Here is a 14,816-nt window from a genome sequence, read left to right as displayed (position 1 = left end):
TTTTTACTGACTACTACTACTACAAAAGTATCGTTAAGTTGAGTTGTGTTAAGTTAACTTAATTTAAAGGTTAAGTTAAATTATTATACACAGTTGAATTGAGCAAAAAAGTATAGTTTAGATAATTCGAGATCTCATTGAGTTCATGAAGAGAATGAACAATAGAAGCATTACAGGCATAATTTGTTCTTAACCTATTCGAGTACGATTTTTTACAGTTTTAAAAACGGATTTGAATTTGCAACAACGAGGTTTTGAAAAAATGGGTTAATTGGTGCGAAAACCTTAGAAATATTCGGAAACTGTTGGGTAATGAAACAACCGTTTAGGAGTAGCATAAACGCTTGAGAAGCGATCGTGAATTCAAAGAGGATGACGCTCGTAGTGGCAGGCCATCGACCACGAAAACTAATGAAAACATCAATAAAGTGAATGAAAAGCTGATCAATAATCGCAAAATAGACAGAGGACTTAATCATTGTTTATGCATCCGTTCAGAAATCACTCGTGTGAGTAATGACGATCAGTCTGAACCCAGAACTATTAAAGCAGTTTATTTTTGACAAGTTATGGGCATTTAAAAAAAAAAAATTTTATATAATTAAAAAAAATCGATTTTGAGCCGAAAAACAAAATTGCCGATAACTCTTGAAAAAAAATTTTTTCGGGCGAACAAAAAAATACTCTCATTATTTTGACCAGAGAGCAACATATTTAAGTTACATCGAAATCGAAGAACATGACCCGAATAGCCCGGTTGAATTGAAATGGAAAGCATCAACGGTATTATTCACCACAATTATTTGCCAGAAGGTCAGACAGTCAGATTAGAACAGGGACTGGCTATTTGGGTTGTATGAGACGTTTACGTGAAGCAATTTGTCAAAAAATAAAAGATTTGTGAGAAAACAACACTGTAATATCACACTGTCGCACAGTGCCATTATCCGTGAATGTTTGGAGAAAAACTATATGGAAAACTACTACAGAGAACGGGTTTTAACAGCCGAGAGGAAGTAATGGAAAGTTCAAAGAGGGCTCTGAAGGCTTTACCGAAAATAGAGTTCCAGAAATGTTTCGAGAGCTGGATCAAACGCTGGCATAAGTGCGTTGCATTTGATGGGCAGTACGTTGAAGGTGATAATATAACTTTTGAGGAATAAACTTGCAGTTTGAATTTTCAGAATTTATTCTGGGAATTTTTTGTATCCATGTGGTATTGCAAAAAATAAAATACAAATGCTAAAAACAAAATTTACAACACATTTTTAGAATGATGCTGGAAGGTCAGAGGAGGTTTTCGGGGTATTAATTAAATTTTTTTATACAAATTTGTATTAAAAAATAGCAATTTGAGTAAGTGCCACTAGTGTACTTATACTTATACAATACTATACACACTTATTTAGTATGTATAAATACCAGTACATTTGTGTTTTTTTACACATATTTAAGTGGCTAAACATAATTGTAATGACTTACAAATGTCATCGCAAATGGCGCTTTTAACAAATTTGGCAGAACGCCCAAAACTTTCGATACATTCTTACAAATCCCCATCACCATTGCGCAGACACTTCAACATACTTGCTTATGTATAAGTATATGTAATAACAACAACCACACCAACCATAAGGTAGATTGGTACAATATATGTATGAGGTGGTGAGAGGGTTCTTCTCTCGTCTGGGTCAAGTGCGAACATTTTCCTGCAATGCAACGCTTTTTCAATTGGTTAAATTCTCTGCTAAGTAAAATTTGTCGAAAATAAACAGCTAGACACACAATCTAACTCTACATAGCCGCAAGTATGTGCTTGCATCGATCTTTTTACTTTTATTTGAACATTCTCCGAGAATGTGCAATGTAACGCATTAATTGTGCGCGAAAAATGGCGTCGTTTAAATTTAAATATTGCTAATTTTAAATATCTAAGTAGGCAATAATACAACTTGTAATGAATCATTTGAACTGAATCAATTGGTAAAAATTGCAGTGAGCCAAGAAGAATATTGAGTAAATTATTTTAAAATGACCGACTCGAGAGAATACCAGGAAAATCACTTTTTTTTTAAATATTCTGTATAATTATTTCAAATGAAAAATAATTCTTAAAATAATCCATCATATTCGAAAAAGCTAAAAATTAGGGAAAGTAATAATAGATACATATTTTCGAGAGGAAAACATAAATCACTTAGACGCGGTTAAATCGGCTTCAAATTGCTTTACCTGCACATTCACTAACGCGTTGCACAGATGTATTTTGAAAATAATTGAATGAAATCAAAATTTTTAGATTTAAGTGTTTTCTTGGAGACTGTTTGTCCATAACACCGTTCAACAAAAACCGAAAAATTTCTAAACACACGAAAAAATCAACACATTCGCGACGTTAAGGACTTTGAAATTTCAAGGATATGATTAATTATCGAAATTATTTAAAAAAATAAACAAAATAAAAAATAAAAATAGTAAAATGGGCATTGAAAAAGAGAGAAAACTCCATGGAACTGGAAAAAATTAAATGTACATTTAAAATTGAAAAAAAGGTAATTAAATTTGGTGTTGAAAATTCCCTTGTAAAACCTTATTCTTGCATATCCTTTAAAAATTTCCTATAATTATTTTTGAAAATATATGCACACACTCGAAACTCGCCCTTCTAGCTTTATTAATTTAGGATAAAAAAAAATTAAGTATTTCTCTAGGAGAGATATAATTCAGAAATTAGTATTTAAATGGCTATACAGCTAATATATGTAGAGCATCACACACACATACACCAAGTACTAACACTAAAACAGATAAAAATATAATATCTGAGGAAAATTTTAAGCCCCTTTCTCGTGCTTGCATACCATAATATGCAGATAGGAAATATATTATAATATTAATTCTATCACTATTTCACTGAATAAATTTTAGCTTAATAAGCAACTGAAAAATTGTATTTAAAAAAATTGTATGTAGTGCAAATAAAAAGTGCATTTCCAAAATCTATAAATTTCTGAAGGACTCCGATCTTCTACGACTTATATAATCAAGAAATTCTTTCCCACCCAGCTGAAAGCCTTTGTTGCTAGCGCTGCGTTATCTTTTTGTTTATTCAACAATTCTATTATTATTTAATATTTTAAAAAACAAAAATAAGTAAATAAATAAAAAAAAGTGAAGTAGATACGGAAATCTCCTAAGCTCCCAACAAACGTAGTCAGATAAAATTTAATTTTGACTTTTATTTACGAAGAATTTATAAAAAACAAGGTAATTGGTTGAAATAGACAGAGTAACAAAAGATAACCGCACGGATAATAGACGCAGCCGGCCAAGGTAACAAAAAGATAACCAAGTCGATAACCCCTCGCTATTGGCGAGGTAACCGGCATAACGGTTTGAATAGATCAGCAAATGACCTAGATGGTAAGCAATATAACAGCTTAACTTCGGTTGTCACGTCATAGGGGACTCAGCAGCAGAAATGTGCTCCCTCATTTCACGCGTATTTTAACGCGTTTGGTTTTTTTCGTATATCACCAACACAATTTTAGTTTTTCCCGACCTGTGTCGTAAACAAGCCGCCGTCACATCCCCGGCTACACCAGCAAAGCAGCTGACTCCTTCAAATTCGGTGGGAGCGCATTAATGGTCTGATGCTGCTACAGCTTCCAAATTCTCTACACCGAGGTACTGCTACCAATAGAGAAACGGCTGCAGTAATCAAGAAATTTAAAACCAAATTAAAAAAGGGAGAAGTGAATAAGAGAGGCACACGTACGTCTAGCAAGGCGCGAAAATATGTTATTCTTTTCCTGCGTCCAGAACAAAAGTAACCTGCAAAATATGCCAAACCAAGGCAAGGGTACTAGTTGAACACACGTTCACTAACGAGTGCCTGTCTTGCAAAGTCGTTGCTTCGTCCGGGGCTCCCCACAGCAATATTTTTGACCCTTCGCTATTTCACATTTTTATGAAATACATTTTTTTTGTATGTCGATGATTTGACGATTTATTCTACACTTTCAAAGCACTGGGACTCTGTACAGATTCAATCTGATATCCATAATTTCTCAGCTGTCACTCTTTGTTGTTTATAGATTTAAACATTCTCAGGTTGGATTCTAGGATTAATTTTACATTGATCACAGTTTAAATTTGGGCAGTGAGTAAGAGAAAATTTTTGAAAACGAGACTTTCAAATGAAAAAATTTTTATTTTTGGCCTTTTCAGTTCATAATAGGATATGCCGATCAAAGCACGTTTTCAGGCTACAGGGCAATAAATTTTGCGAACAAATCATATTTTGGAGTGAGTCTGTAGTGTTACATCTACCCTCATTCTGCTTGAACAACGGCGAAATGGTCAAGAGAAGAATTCTCAGTATATTTATAGGATAGTTCCACAAAAGAAATTCCAACAGCGCGACTAGTTGAGTTTTGGCTTGAAAATTGGTATAAACCAGACTTGAAAATGTCCATGTGGTGGATTTGAGCGGGATGACTATAGCGCTCCACTCGTTTCAACGGAAATCCGCGTCTATTACCAACTCTAAGTGAAGCTGGTATTTTTCCAATTGGTTTTTCCAACGGAGGTACCGCATGGAATAATTTGACGGCCAGAGTTATTGTACTATCCACGCGTGCAACGATGTTTATACACCAGGTTATGTCGGCAATATTCGCCATCACCAACGAGTAAGGGTACATAAATCTTTCCCAGAATCTTCCCTCCGAATGCTCCAAGAGCCGCCTCATCGTGGAAGCTTCCACGCCATGCAATAGAACGAGCGTGATAAAAGATTTAAATGGCATTTGTTCGTCGAAAAAGGATTCACTCTTCTGTTGCCTACTTTGTCCATTTTGGCTAGAGAAATTTTCCATTAGATTTCTGGCTGACATTGTTAATTGTGCTAATGTTGAGTCTCAAAACGTCAATTACTACTTTACCCTTATACTATTTAATTTAAACAGATACGTGGGCATCGACAGGTGAGTGCGCTCGTACACCTCCAGGCTCATTTTACTGGATTATAATTGCAAAGATAGAAAAATATTTCAAAGTGTAAAATAGTGTTTTGCTTAGTTACCTCTTGGGCTACTTAATTACTATTAACAAGACTTACCTTGCAACTGCAGAATAGTCAGCTGATATTCGGCCAACTTTTCATCGACATAATCTTGCGACTGATTCGCTATAATCTCCGCTGTCGATGGGCCGAATTCCTCCTCGTCATCATAAATTACATATGATTTAGGATGCGGAGGCTCCAGTGGCACACCGACATAGTCGTATTGATTCGGTATCGACTGTTGTCTCGGATAATGCGGCTTTTGTTGTTGTTGCTGCTGCTGTGGTGTTTCGTATAGTTGCGACATCGGTGTCTGACGATTGCTGTACATGAAGTCCGAATTTGGTGTTTGACAAACAATCGGCGATGGTGTCGGTGACAATTGGAAAGAACTTGTAGGTCCAACGCCATACGAATTCTGATGCTGCACGGGCACATGTACCATGGGACGGAACGGCTTAGGCCCCGTAGGCGATTGCGCCACTTTCGGCGGTAATTGCGGTGACTGTACCGCTGCTTGCTGATTAGGATAGAAAGTCGGCTGGAAAGTGGGGGGTTGATAAGGCGCAGGCGATAAATTGCCACCCATCGATGTGGCTTGTTGCGGCCATTGTGGACGAGGATATGGTATGCTATTCGTGCCACGTGTACCGCGCATACCTTGGCCAGGCGCCGGCGACATGGCATGCCCGAACGGAGTAGGGCTCATGGGCGCCGGCGATTGCATAGAGGGACGGCGTGGACCAGAAATAATCGGAGGCGGACTGGGCGCAACCGGTGTCCATGGCGATGGTGGACGGTACATGAACGACGATGGCGATGGAGAGGCGGGATTATGCGCACGTGGATTCCAACCACGCGGCCCACCAAAGGGCGGTGGCTGCTGACCGGACATATTGCTTATTGGACACGCCTAAGATGAGTTCTTTCACGAATAATCCGTACACAAATTTAATATTAAATAAATTCGGTTTTTTTTTGGCAGCGTTGGTTTATATGTAAATTTCTTTTGGTGTTTATTTTATTTCTTAGGTTTTGGAATTAGGTGTCTTTGTTGTAGTTATTTCAATCCAATTGTTAAAAATTGATTAGGGAACACTTGACGGTATCATAACAGGCACTGACGAATTAGAAAAATAAATAAATAAAATATAAAAAATGTGCTGTAGCGAATTGTTAGCTTAATTGTAATGTTTACTTAACAAAAATTGCAAGAAATTCGAGCCAACTTGTTAATAGTAGGTACAAAATAAAAAACTTATTAAAAAAAATAAATATTTTTCTGAGAATCTTTCTTCGAAATTCGAGCAACTCATTTCATGAACTGGAATTTACCTAACAGTTGTCACAAATTTCAAAAACAAAAAATTAGTTCGCTAACCCACTAGTCTAATGGAGGTCGAAATACAACAACAACAACTCAGTCTAATGTACCAGTTGCTCGCACTACGGAAATATGCAGGTTGTGCTAAAAATTATTAAAAATGGCGCTGACGACATTTTAAAAGCGAAAGTATTTACTTTGTGGGAAAACACATTTATCTTCTCTATACAAGTTGTGGATGGCCTGATGTGAGCTGTATGTGAGAGTGAATGTTCACATATTGGCGCATGTTTTTGAGGTCCGAAGACAGGAAAACATTTTGAACATTTTGATACACTCGTACAGCTAAAATTGTGTTTCTACGCTGGCAGCTTTGACAGTTTGTAGACATTTTCCGGGTTAATTTATTATGTAGGGAAAAGTTTAAGCACCATTACTCATAAATAAACTTGAATTTGTTGTTAGGGATTAACTTGATATTTTTTGAACGTAAATAGTGTGTTAATTTCTCCTCATTTTTCTTCTATTTTCTTTGTTGGTTTACAGACCTTGGTAAGTGTTTGGCTTTCACAATGTAATCACTCTTGTAAGCTGTGGCGGATATTTGCTTTAAAGGTCTCAAGGCCGATATTAGAAAGTATATTTTGCTTTGTGGAATAGGCTAGAAATCGTGATATTTTAGAAAATTATTCAAATGAAATGTAAAGTGATTATTATTATTACTTGGCATTGATTCACTGTGACCTCTAACGTGGCCATTCGCCTTATACAAATGTCGAAGATTCTAAGTACTTCTCAGTTTTTCATATTCTATAGTTTAGAGAACATTAATAGTCATAGCAATTGATTGGATCAGTCCTAAAAAATAACAATTTCAGTTTACTAAGGTATTATCGGAGATAAAATTGCCCCTTGATCGACCCAGAGTGTGTTCATGGGTCCGCTCTGCACGAATTAAAAAGTCTTTTAGACATCTCTTTCGGTGGGAGGTTAGTTAACCCATTTGTTCTGTAGTTGTCCTCTGTGCAGTAAAAAGAAAAGGTGCGTGTAGCGTAGTACAAATAACAGAAGTGAAACTTTCAAGGCAGACAAAGAAAGAAGGAGACCCGAAGGAGACCCGAAGGAGAGACCCGAAAGAGAATGAGAGAGAGAGAGAAAGAAAATATTTCTAAATAAATTCACAACATTTGCAGTGAATACAAATAGACAAAATTTACAAAACGGAGAAGGGTCGACCGGTGTAGGTAAACGCCGGACACAAACCGTGGCAACAACGCGCACTACTCCGAGCGCTTATCAGCCGCACAAACGCAGCGATTCCCGGACCGCAGCAACGGCACAAATTACCGCAAGGCAATACCAATAAAACCGACGCCGGAATGGATGGCACTTTATAGTACGCACAAGCACTAAGCAGGAAACGGAAATAAGCACCAAAAAGTAGACACCAAAAAAAAGCCAAAAAATTGGGACCAAAAAACGCCGTAGGCATCAAGGAAATATAACGCGAAAAAGTAGGCACCAAAAATATATTTACTACAAGTTTGCACCAACAAACAAGCGCCAAAAAGTAGGCAATGTTATTCTCAGAAATTAGCAACCACAAGGAAAAACTCAGGAAAAATAGCCTAAAGTGTATCTAAGATATATATTAGGTATAGCTCTCTCTCTTCTTTTCCTCTGCGTTATATCTTTTTTCTTTCTCGCGGAACGAAAATGCCCAAAACGTTGCATGGCCTTGAAATTGTACTCTCCATTCTCGCTCGTCCATCGACGTCTTAGAAGTTTCACTTCAAAAATATAGTAAATGTATTGATCATATGCTGTACAGGGTGGCTACCAAAAACAATTTCATATTTAATAATTTCTATTTTCTGCGTAATTAATCAACTAAATTTTATTGTTTTATTTTCAGATAACATTTTTGCTTTAATAAAAATCAATAATAAGGACGATGTTACACATATTCGGATTGTGCGTTGGAGTTGGAAATTTTCACACAAAAGAACTTTCGACGCATTTTTTAGAATCATGCCTCTGAGCAGTTGGGTCATAACTAAGCTGAGAAAATTGCTCAACAGCTTCATCAATACAATTCGGTCATTGCAAGCATTTAGTCAAAGAATTGGGCGCATTGCAGATAGATCTACATATACAAAATTTTGAATTTATTTTTTGTAAAGGTCAATTTACAACTCAATAAACTCCGCGGGCTTTCCGCTGTGCTTGAGATTTCCCCCAGAGGATTCTTCAGACGGTGAAAGGGAACGGAAACATACTTAGCTCCAGCTTCAAGTCCGACGCAATTCATTCCGACCTCAACGGCAATGTTAATAAGGAAAAGTGTCGAGCATCGACCGCCTATGACTCTGAAATTATCTACGAGACGGAACTGCACGGTACTTTAGTGAAAGTGGGCTCTGCAGTTTCATGGCCCTGTAATTTAGCCTGATCGTTTGAAGGAAATTGTTCAATTTGTTTAGGTTGCATTAGGTTGAGGCGATTGTCCACTATGAGCCACACTCTGGTTCATAGCCCATTGCGATGACATGTCCTTATCTCTCTTAAAACCAGTGAGTAATTTTCAGTATGCTTAGTATGTTTTAGCAGAGATAGATTCTGTAAGTTTAGCATTGAGTGTCGGCCACAACTGTCGGGCGTATTGGCAGGTAGTTTCATTACACCATCTCTCGTTCGCTGCTCTTATACAAATAACAAAATTAAGAAGCTTACAAGTCTGTAGGGTATGCATACATATGTCATTGTCTGTATAATCATTAGTCAACTTGGTGCCGGCCGATGAACTAGGCCCTGTAGTTACCCCCAATGTGGCAATGTCCAAAAACCCATATTACCTTTAGGTGAAATGACTCAGCCAATTTTACAAAAATAAATCATTAAAATTTAGTTTTAAAATAAAACGATTGAATCGATTACTGAGGCAATTCCCATTTCTAGTTTGCACGCAGTGATGATAATTTTTATTGTAAAAAGCCACAGGTGCATCACTCAGCGTTGTGGCGATTTAAATTCCATCATTTTTAAAAACTATTAAAAATATTACATAATTACAAAATTGGAGTTTCTTAAAAAAAATCATCAGCCACCCTGTATGCCCTGTATCAGTACACGAAATGAATGCGAAATGATTTTCATATGTATCTGCTTTTGTATGAACACTCGATCCTTTTGACCGTTTGTGCGTAGCTTTAAACTCATTCCAACAACAAATTTCTGGATCTGTTCCAGTTCACGCATTGTGCAAATACACGCTTCCTGTGGAAGAATTTAGTATTTTGTTTATTTCTTTTATACACTGCCAAATTGTGCGGACTGTAGTGAATTTATTCGAAAGAACAGCGTTGTGCCTATATTTAGGAGGCAAATGTAAAAATGCTTATTGAGTTAATTATTAGGTGGCTATAAAAAATTGCCAGATACACTGAAAAAATTCAATTGAAATGGCAGCAAACAGCTATCAAAAACCTTTGTAACTACATTTGATAAAGTTTTCTATTGATGTTCACTACTACAAAATACCTTTTCCATTATTAAAAATTATTAACAGACAACTCGCTAACTAAAAATACGAAAACTAAATATTTGGAGTCCAATAAAAATAATTTAAATCGTTATCAAATAATTTAGCTCTCTATTTTGTGAGTATCTTACTGTGCTCGGCTACAAATAACTCCCATGAAAGTTAGGAAACATATTGCCAGAAAAAAAGCTTGGATTTGAAAGTTGATGATTTGAAAGTTTGGTGTGGGGAGTTCGATGAGATGATCTTCCTTTTCTGTAAATGGCAAAAATTTTAAATGTAACCCGAGAGCTGCATGATCAAAATATGTTTGATGAAAAGCTTTAGTTTAGCGATAGAGACTAAATGACACGAAAATCGAATCGATTGCGCCCTTGAAACTCAAAATGCGTGACGCGATTAACGAAATACAAGCGCCAAATTCTAACTACTGCCAAGCCTTCGATGATCGTATTCTGTGGGTTTGGGTTTCAGAAAACCTTTCAGACTCTGAAGCACGAATATGCTAAGTTTTGATATTTCTATACAATTTTTCGCGGCTGTCGTAGCCGCATGGGTTGGTACGGAGTACCATTCGGAAACCACCAGCTTGGAAACATCATGCATGCAGCACCTAATGATAGGAAAAGTTTTTTCCTTGGCAAACCTGCGAGCTGCATTTCTGCCATGAAAAAGCTCGTCATAAAAATTCATTTGTCGTTCGGAGGCAGCATGAAACTGCAGCTCCCTCCATTTTATGTAATAACTTCAAGAAGAAGTATGCCACAAATACGAGGTCGAACTCGGTCAAACACCCAACAGAGCGTGTAAGCACCAATTATAATATCATCATAAATAATTTTTCACCACAATTGAGTAAAAAGTAAAAAAAAAGTTCAATCTAGCGTTAGAATAATCAGAGGTGTGGGTGTTGTTGTTGTAACAGCATAAAATATTACTGATAAATTTTTTAGGAATGTGTGCGGGAATGATAGTGCTTGACCGTATTTAAATCCGGATATCTCGGGCAACGAAAAACCGACTGTCGAGGGAAAGATTCGTACGTCCGCCTGCCGAGCGCACGTTAACTCGAGCGAAAATTAAGATATTTTAATTAAACTTGGTACTCTTATAACTGTTTGTCAAAAGTAGTTTGATATTAAAATGGGCGATATCGGCAAAATTACTGAAATTTGGTGCAAATGATGAACCCAAAACAAAAATAAAAACTTGCACAAACTTGGTACACCTTTTTGCTCCGCACCTCATTTAGATCCTACTTATGTACTTATTATTGAGATCGGATAAAAATCAGGTCCACTTTCTATACGTTAAGACCAACTTTCGTCCGTCTGACCTGAATTAAATTTTACTAAAATGTGCGCTGTTATGAAAAGTGCGGTCGGGACATAATTTAGCACTACCTACTTGTTTTTTTTTTTTTTTTTTTTGCTTTTTTGTTTCTATCTTGGTTTTTGTTTTTTTTTTCAACCAACTTAACGGTAAAGAATTCCAATAGTTAGCTAATGCTAACGACCCCACTCACATTTATTAAGGCGAGATGGATCGAAGTATGTGCAATAAAGCATAGTTGGTTCCTTTACCACCAAGAATTTGGTTATTAGAAATATTCCAAAAGAATTTTTGATATTTAAAAATTACATTTTTCAGTATTTATTTTTATTTATACAAAAAGTCTTGGCGGCGCAGGGTCCTATGAACAAAAAGTATTTTTCTAAAAAAATTGTGTTAAAATGTCCTAAAATATATTAAATTTTTTGCAAAGCAACAAACTTTAATTTAGCATCTTCTACTGAAAATCTGAGAATTTTATCGGCTATGAAAAAATCCATCAAATATTTACATATTGAGCTGTCATTAGGCGGCGAATATTAGATTCCTCTCGTTTAAGCCGGTTTAATTTATATTTCCCGCATAAATATAAAATTAGCTTTTAAAAGTTTTGGGACTTTTCATTTATTTCTATTATTGTATGTTTTTATATTTATTTTTGTAAGCTTATTATCTGATGAAATGTGGCTATAGAATTTTGTGAGAATTTAAGTTGTTCTATATAATCTAAAAAAACTATTCTCAGTGAAACAATTTTTTTTTCAGTTTTAAATTACTTGCGCATTCAACCAGTTATACCAAAAAAAATGTTCTACAAATTTCATACAGACGAGTATACCTAAAGGGAAAACCAATTTCCATGTTCATTTATCTTCCAAGTTATCTCTTCAAGTTAATCAATTTTGTTAAACAAAATGAAGTTCTTTTATATTTCTGCTTAATCTACTACAGCACATTTTCATTTTAATTTTTTTTTTAATTATCCCCGATATTGTTCATTTCATACCGATCACGATAAAAAATAATATTCGCAGTGTGGACGTGCCAGCGGTACGGCAAGGCTGTGAGGCGCTATGGGCTAACCAACAGCGCGCAGCCATACTCAGCTGCAGCCATTGCCATAATCACACATATAGCCATCACCAGCAAAAGCATCAAAATCATCAGCTAACGCAACAACAACAACAACAAGAGCAACAGCATCAGCACTTCCCATACCCACCGCCGTAGCGTAGCACACTTTGTGGCTAATTCGTTAGATGAAATGAAGTAAAAGAAAAATTAGGAAAATTATTTCGTATTTCAAAAATAGAAATGAACTCAGTTCGTTAAACTTGTTGAACCGAATTTTCTGCTGCGAGCTCCCACCGCCGCTGCCTGTTGGTACTGATGCCGTTGCTGTTGCGGCGATGTTACTGCAACTGATGGAACACTTTTACTGACAACGGTCACACTCAACGTCTCCACATTTCCATCGTTCGACTTTTGATTTTCACTTCCATTTGGTTTCAATAGTTCCGAAAGGTGTTCAATGATGAGGATTTTATATCCAAAGATTTCAAATGGTACCACTTAATAAAGTCATTATTATTATTTTTTGTTTTTCTAATAATATTCATATACATTTTCACGCAATTATGTGTGGATTTGTGTGTGTGTGTGTGAACTCACTTTCGAAATGTGCGTTCCGCTGTTCAGAATTAAAAAAAAACTATTTTCGCTTATTATGTAACTTGGCTGAACATTTCCGGTATGCTTAACAACGAAGTATTTCGAATTTTCCCACTTTCTTATGGATTTTGGGATTTTGTTGGGGAGTACATCACTACTAACCATAAACTCTAGACACGTAGAGATCGATACACAAATTAGCCGTACACTCAAAGGTACACCAATGTAAAACAATGCGATTTTCGCCCAATTGAAATATGAAACAGAAAAACTTTTATTTCAAAGGAGCGCGACGTGTATACATGTATGTATGTAGGTGTGTGCGCGCGTATATGTATGAATTAAATAAAGAAAACTTATTTTAGATGAGCAACGGAAAATCTTCTGAGGAAGAAACCGAGAACAACACTCGACGAGTACGAAACACCAACTGAAAGAATTTTCCTCTTGCAATAACGATGGTTGTAGTGATGCAAATAGTCAGTCGCCAGTGCGGATGATATGTACCGTTAATATTGCTGTTGAAGTGTGGATGTGATTGCCGATGCCGATGCCAATTCCGAAGGCGATGGCGCTGGTTGCTCTGTTTTTTCCTGTGTTAGTGATATATAGGTTTAGATATATATCTAGGATATACTCGCAATATTAGACGTACTCGTAAGCACTTACGTAGGTACTACGAAAACGAAGAGATAAATACTAGAGCTGCGTGCGATCGTGCGGCAATAGAGCAATGCGCAGGAAAATTTATGAGTTTGCCGGCAAAAAAAAATAAAAAAACAAAAACGCCACGCGAAAATTTTCGACAAAAGAAAAACAGCGCGCGTTCAATGAAAATGAAATGGCCCGCCAATACAAGTACATCTGAGCGGTTTGATGGTGCCGAGCGACCCCCAAGTATAACAACAGTTTGCCGGCTGACGAATTGCACCAGCTGGCTGATGAGATGCGTTAATTTCTTAATAGTAATGCTTTTTGCGGTTTTTTTTTCTTTTTATTTCTTTTATTTTTAGTGTTTTTTCACTTAAAATTTTTATTTTTATTTTGTTCTGTAGTAACAAATGTGGCCCTTATGACATATGTATACACTTTTAATGTTTATGTATTGTAATTTACCTTTCTTTATCGGTAGATTTATTTATTGTTTTGTTTCTTTTTTTGAGCTTACTTCCCACAAAAATTATTATTGGTTACTTTCCAATTTTTTAAATGTGCATAAATGCAGTTATGTTCGTATTAATAGCAGTGCGTTCTCTAAAGTGGGATAACACGACTTCCTCAAAAGTAAACTGAATAAAATATCAAAAGATTATCATTTTCTAATGCGTGATGAATGAAAACACATATGTGACCTAGTCTACGAAAAGGTACCTTACGTGCGAAAACAAGTTTTCGAGAAAACAGCAGTTAAAGTTTAAACCTCCAAAAAGCCCTTGTAACTTTTTTAAATATTAATATTTTTCCAAACCGGAGGCTTATTTTCTTCAGCATAGATCATAGTATCAATAAAATCACAGAAGCAGTGAAAAACATTTTTTTATATTTAAATAAATAAGAAAAAGTTAATGCAAATCGCAGAAATCGTTTTAAAAAATAAGTTAGCTTTTGTGTTTTCGTATTTGTACTTTTCTTTTTTTTACTTTTAAACAAATTATGACTTTCTGGTTTTCACCATTTTAAAGAGCCTTCACCACACTATTCGAATCAACAAAAAAGTGAAAAATGATTTTTTGACACGTAAGGTACCTTTTCATAGACCAGGTCACATATAATTAAAATAAAAAGTTTTATTTTTCTTTGCACTTTCTTCCAATAAAACGAAAAAAATCACAAATAGACAAAAAAACCCTGTTCACATAAAATAGTACATACATACATAC

At 35.8% G+C, this 14,816-nt stretch overlaps 1 protein-coding gene across 5 annotated transcripts in view; it reads right to left on the bottom strand.

The window, feature by feature from the left end:
• The window catches only part of LOC128865064 (muscle-specific protein 300 kDa), a 286,723-nt gene extending 273,372 nt beyond the window's left edge, over positions 1-13,351 (bottom strand). For 4 of the 5 annotated variants that reach the window (XM_054104990.1, XM_054104996.1, XM_054104999.1 and 1 more), the window contains exons 1-2: positions 13,099-13,351; positions 5,123-6,188 (exon numbers count right to left, since the gene is read on the bottom strand). In XM_054104990.1, the coding sequence (XP_053960965.1) occupies positions 5,123-5,963 (841 nt within the window). In that variant the 5' untranslated portion in view covers positions 5,964-6,188; positions 13,099-13,351. Of the gene's footprint in view, positions 1-5,122; positions 6,189-12,936 lie in introns of all 5 variants that reach the window. The other variant, XM_054104992.1, reaches the window with a different exon arrangement.
• Between the last annotated feature and the right edge of the window lie 1,465 nt (positions 13,352-14,816).

Source organism: Anastrepha ludens, chromosome 5 (assembly GCF_028408465.1).
Source record: "Anastrepha ludens isolate Willacy chromosome 5, idAnaLude1.1, whole genome shotgun sequence".
Taxonomy (NCBI): domain Eukaryota; kingdom Metazoa; phylum Arthropoda; class Insecta; order Diptera; family Tephritidae; genus Anastrepha; species Anastrepha ludens.
Note: the sequence above shows the minus strand (reverse complement) of the source record. Positions and strands in the feature narration are given on the sequence as shown.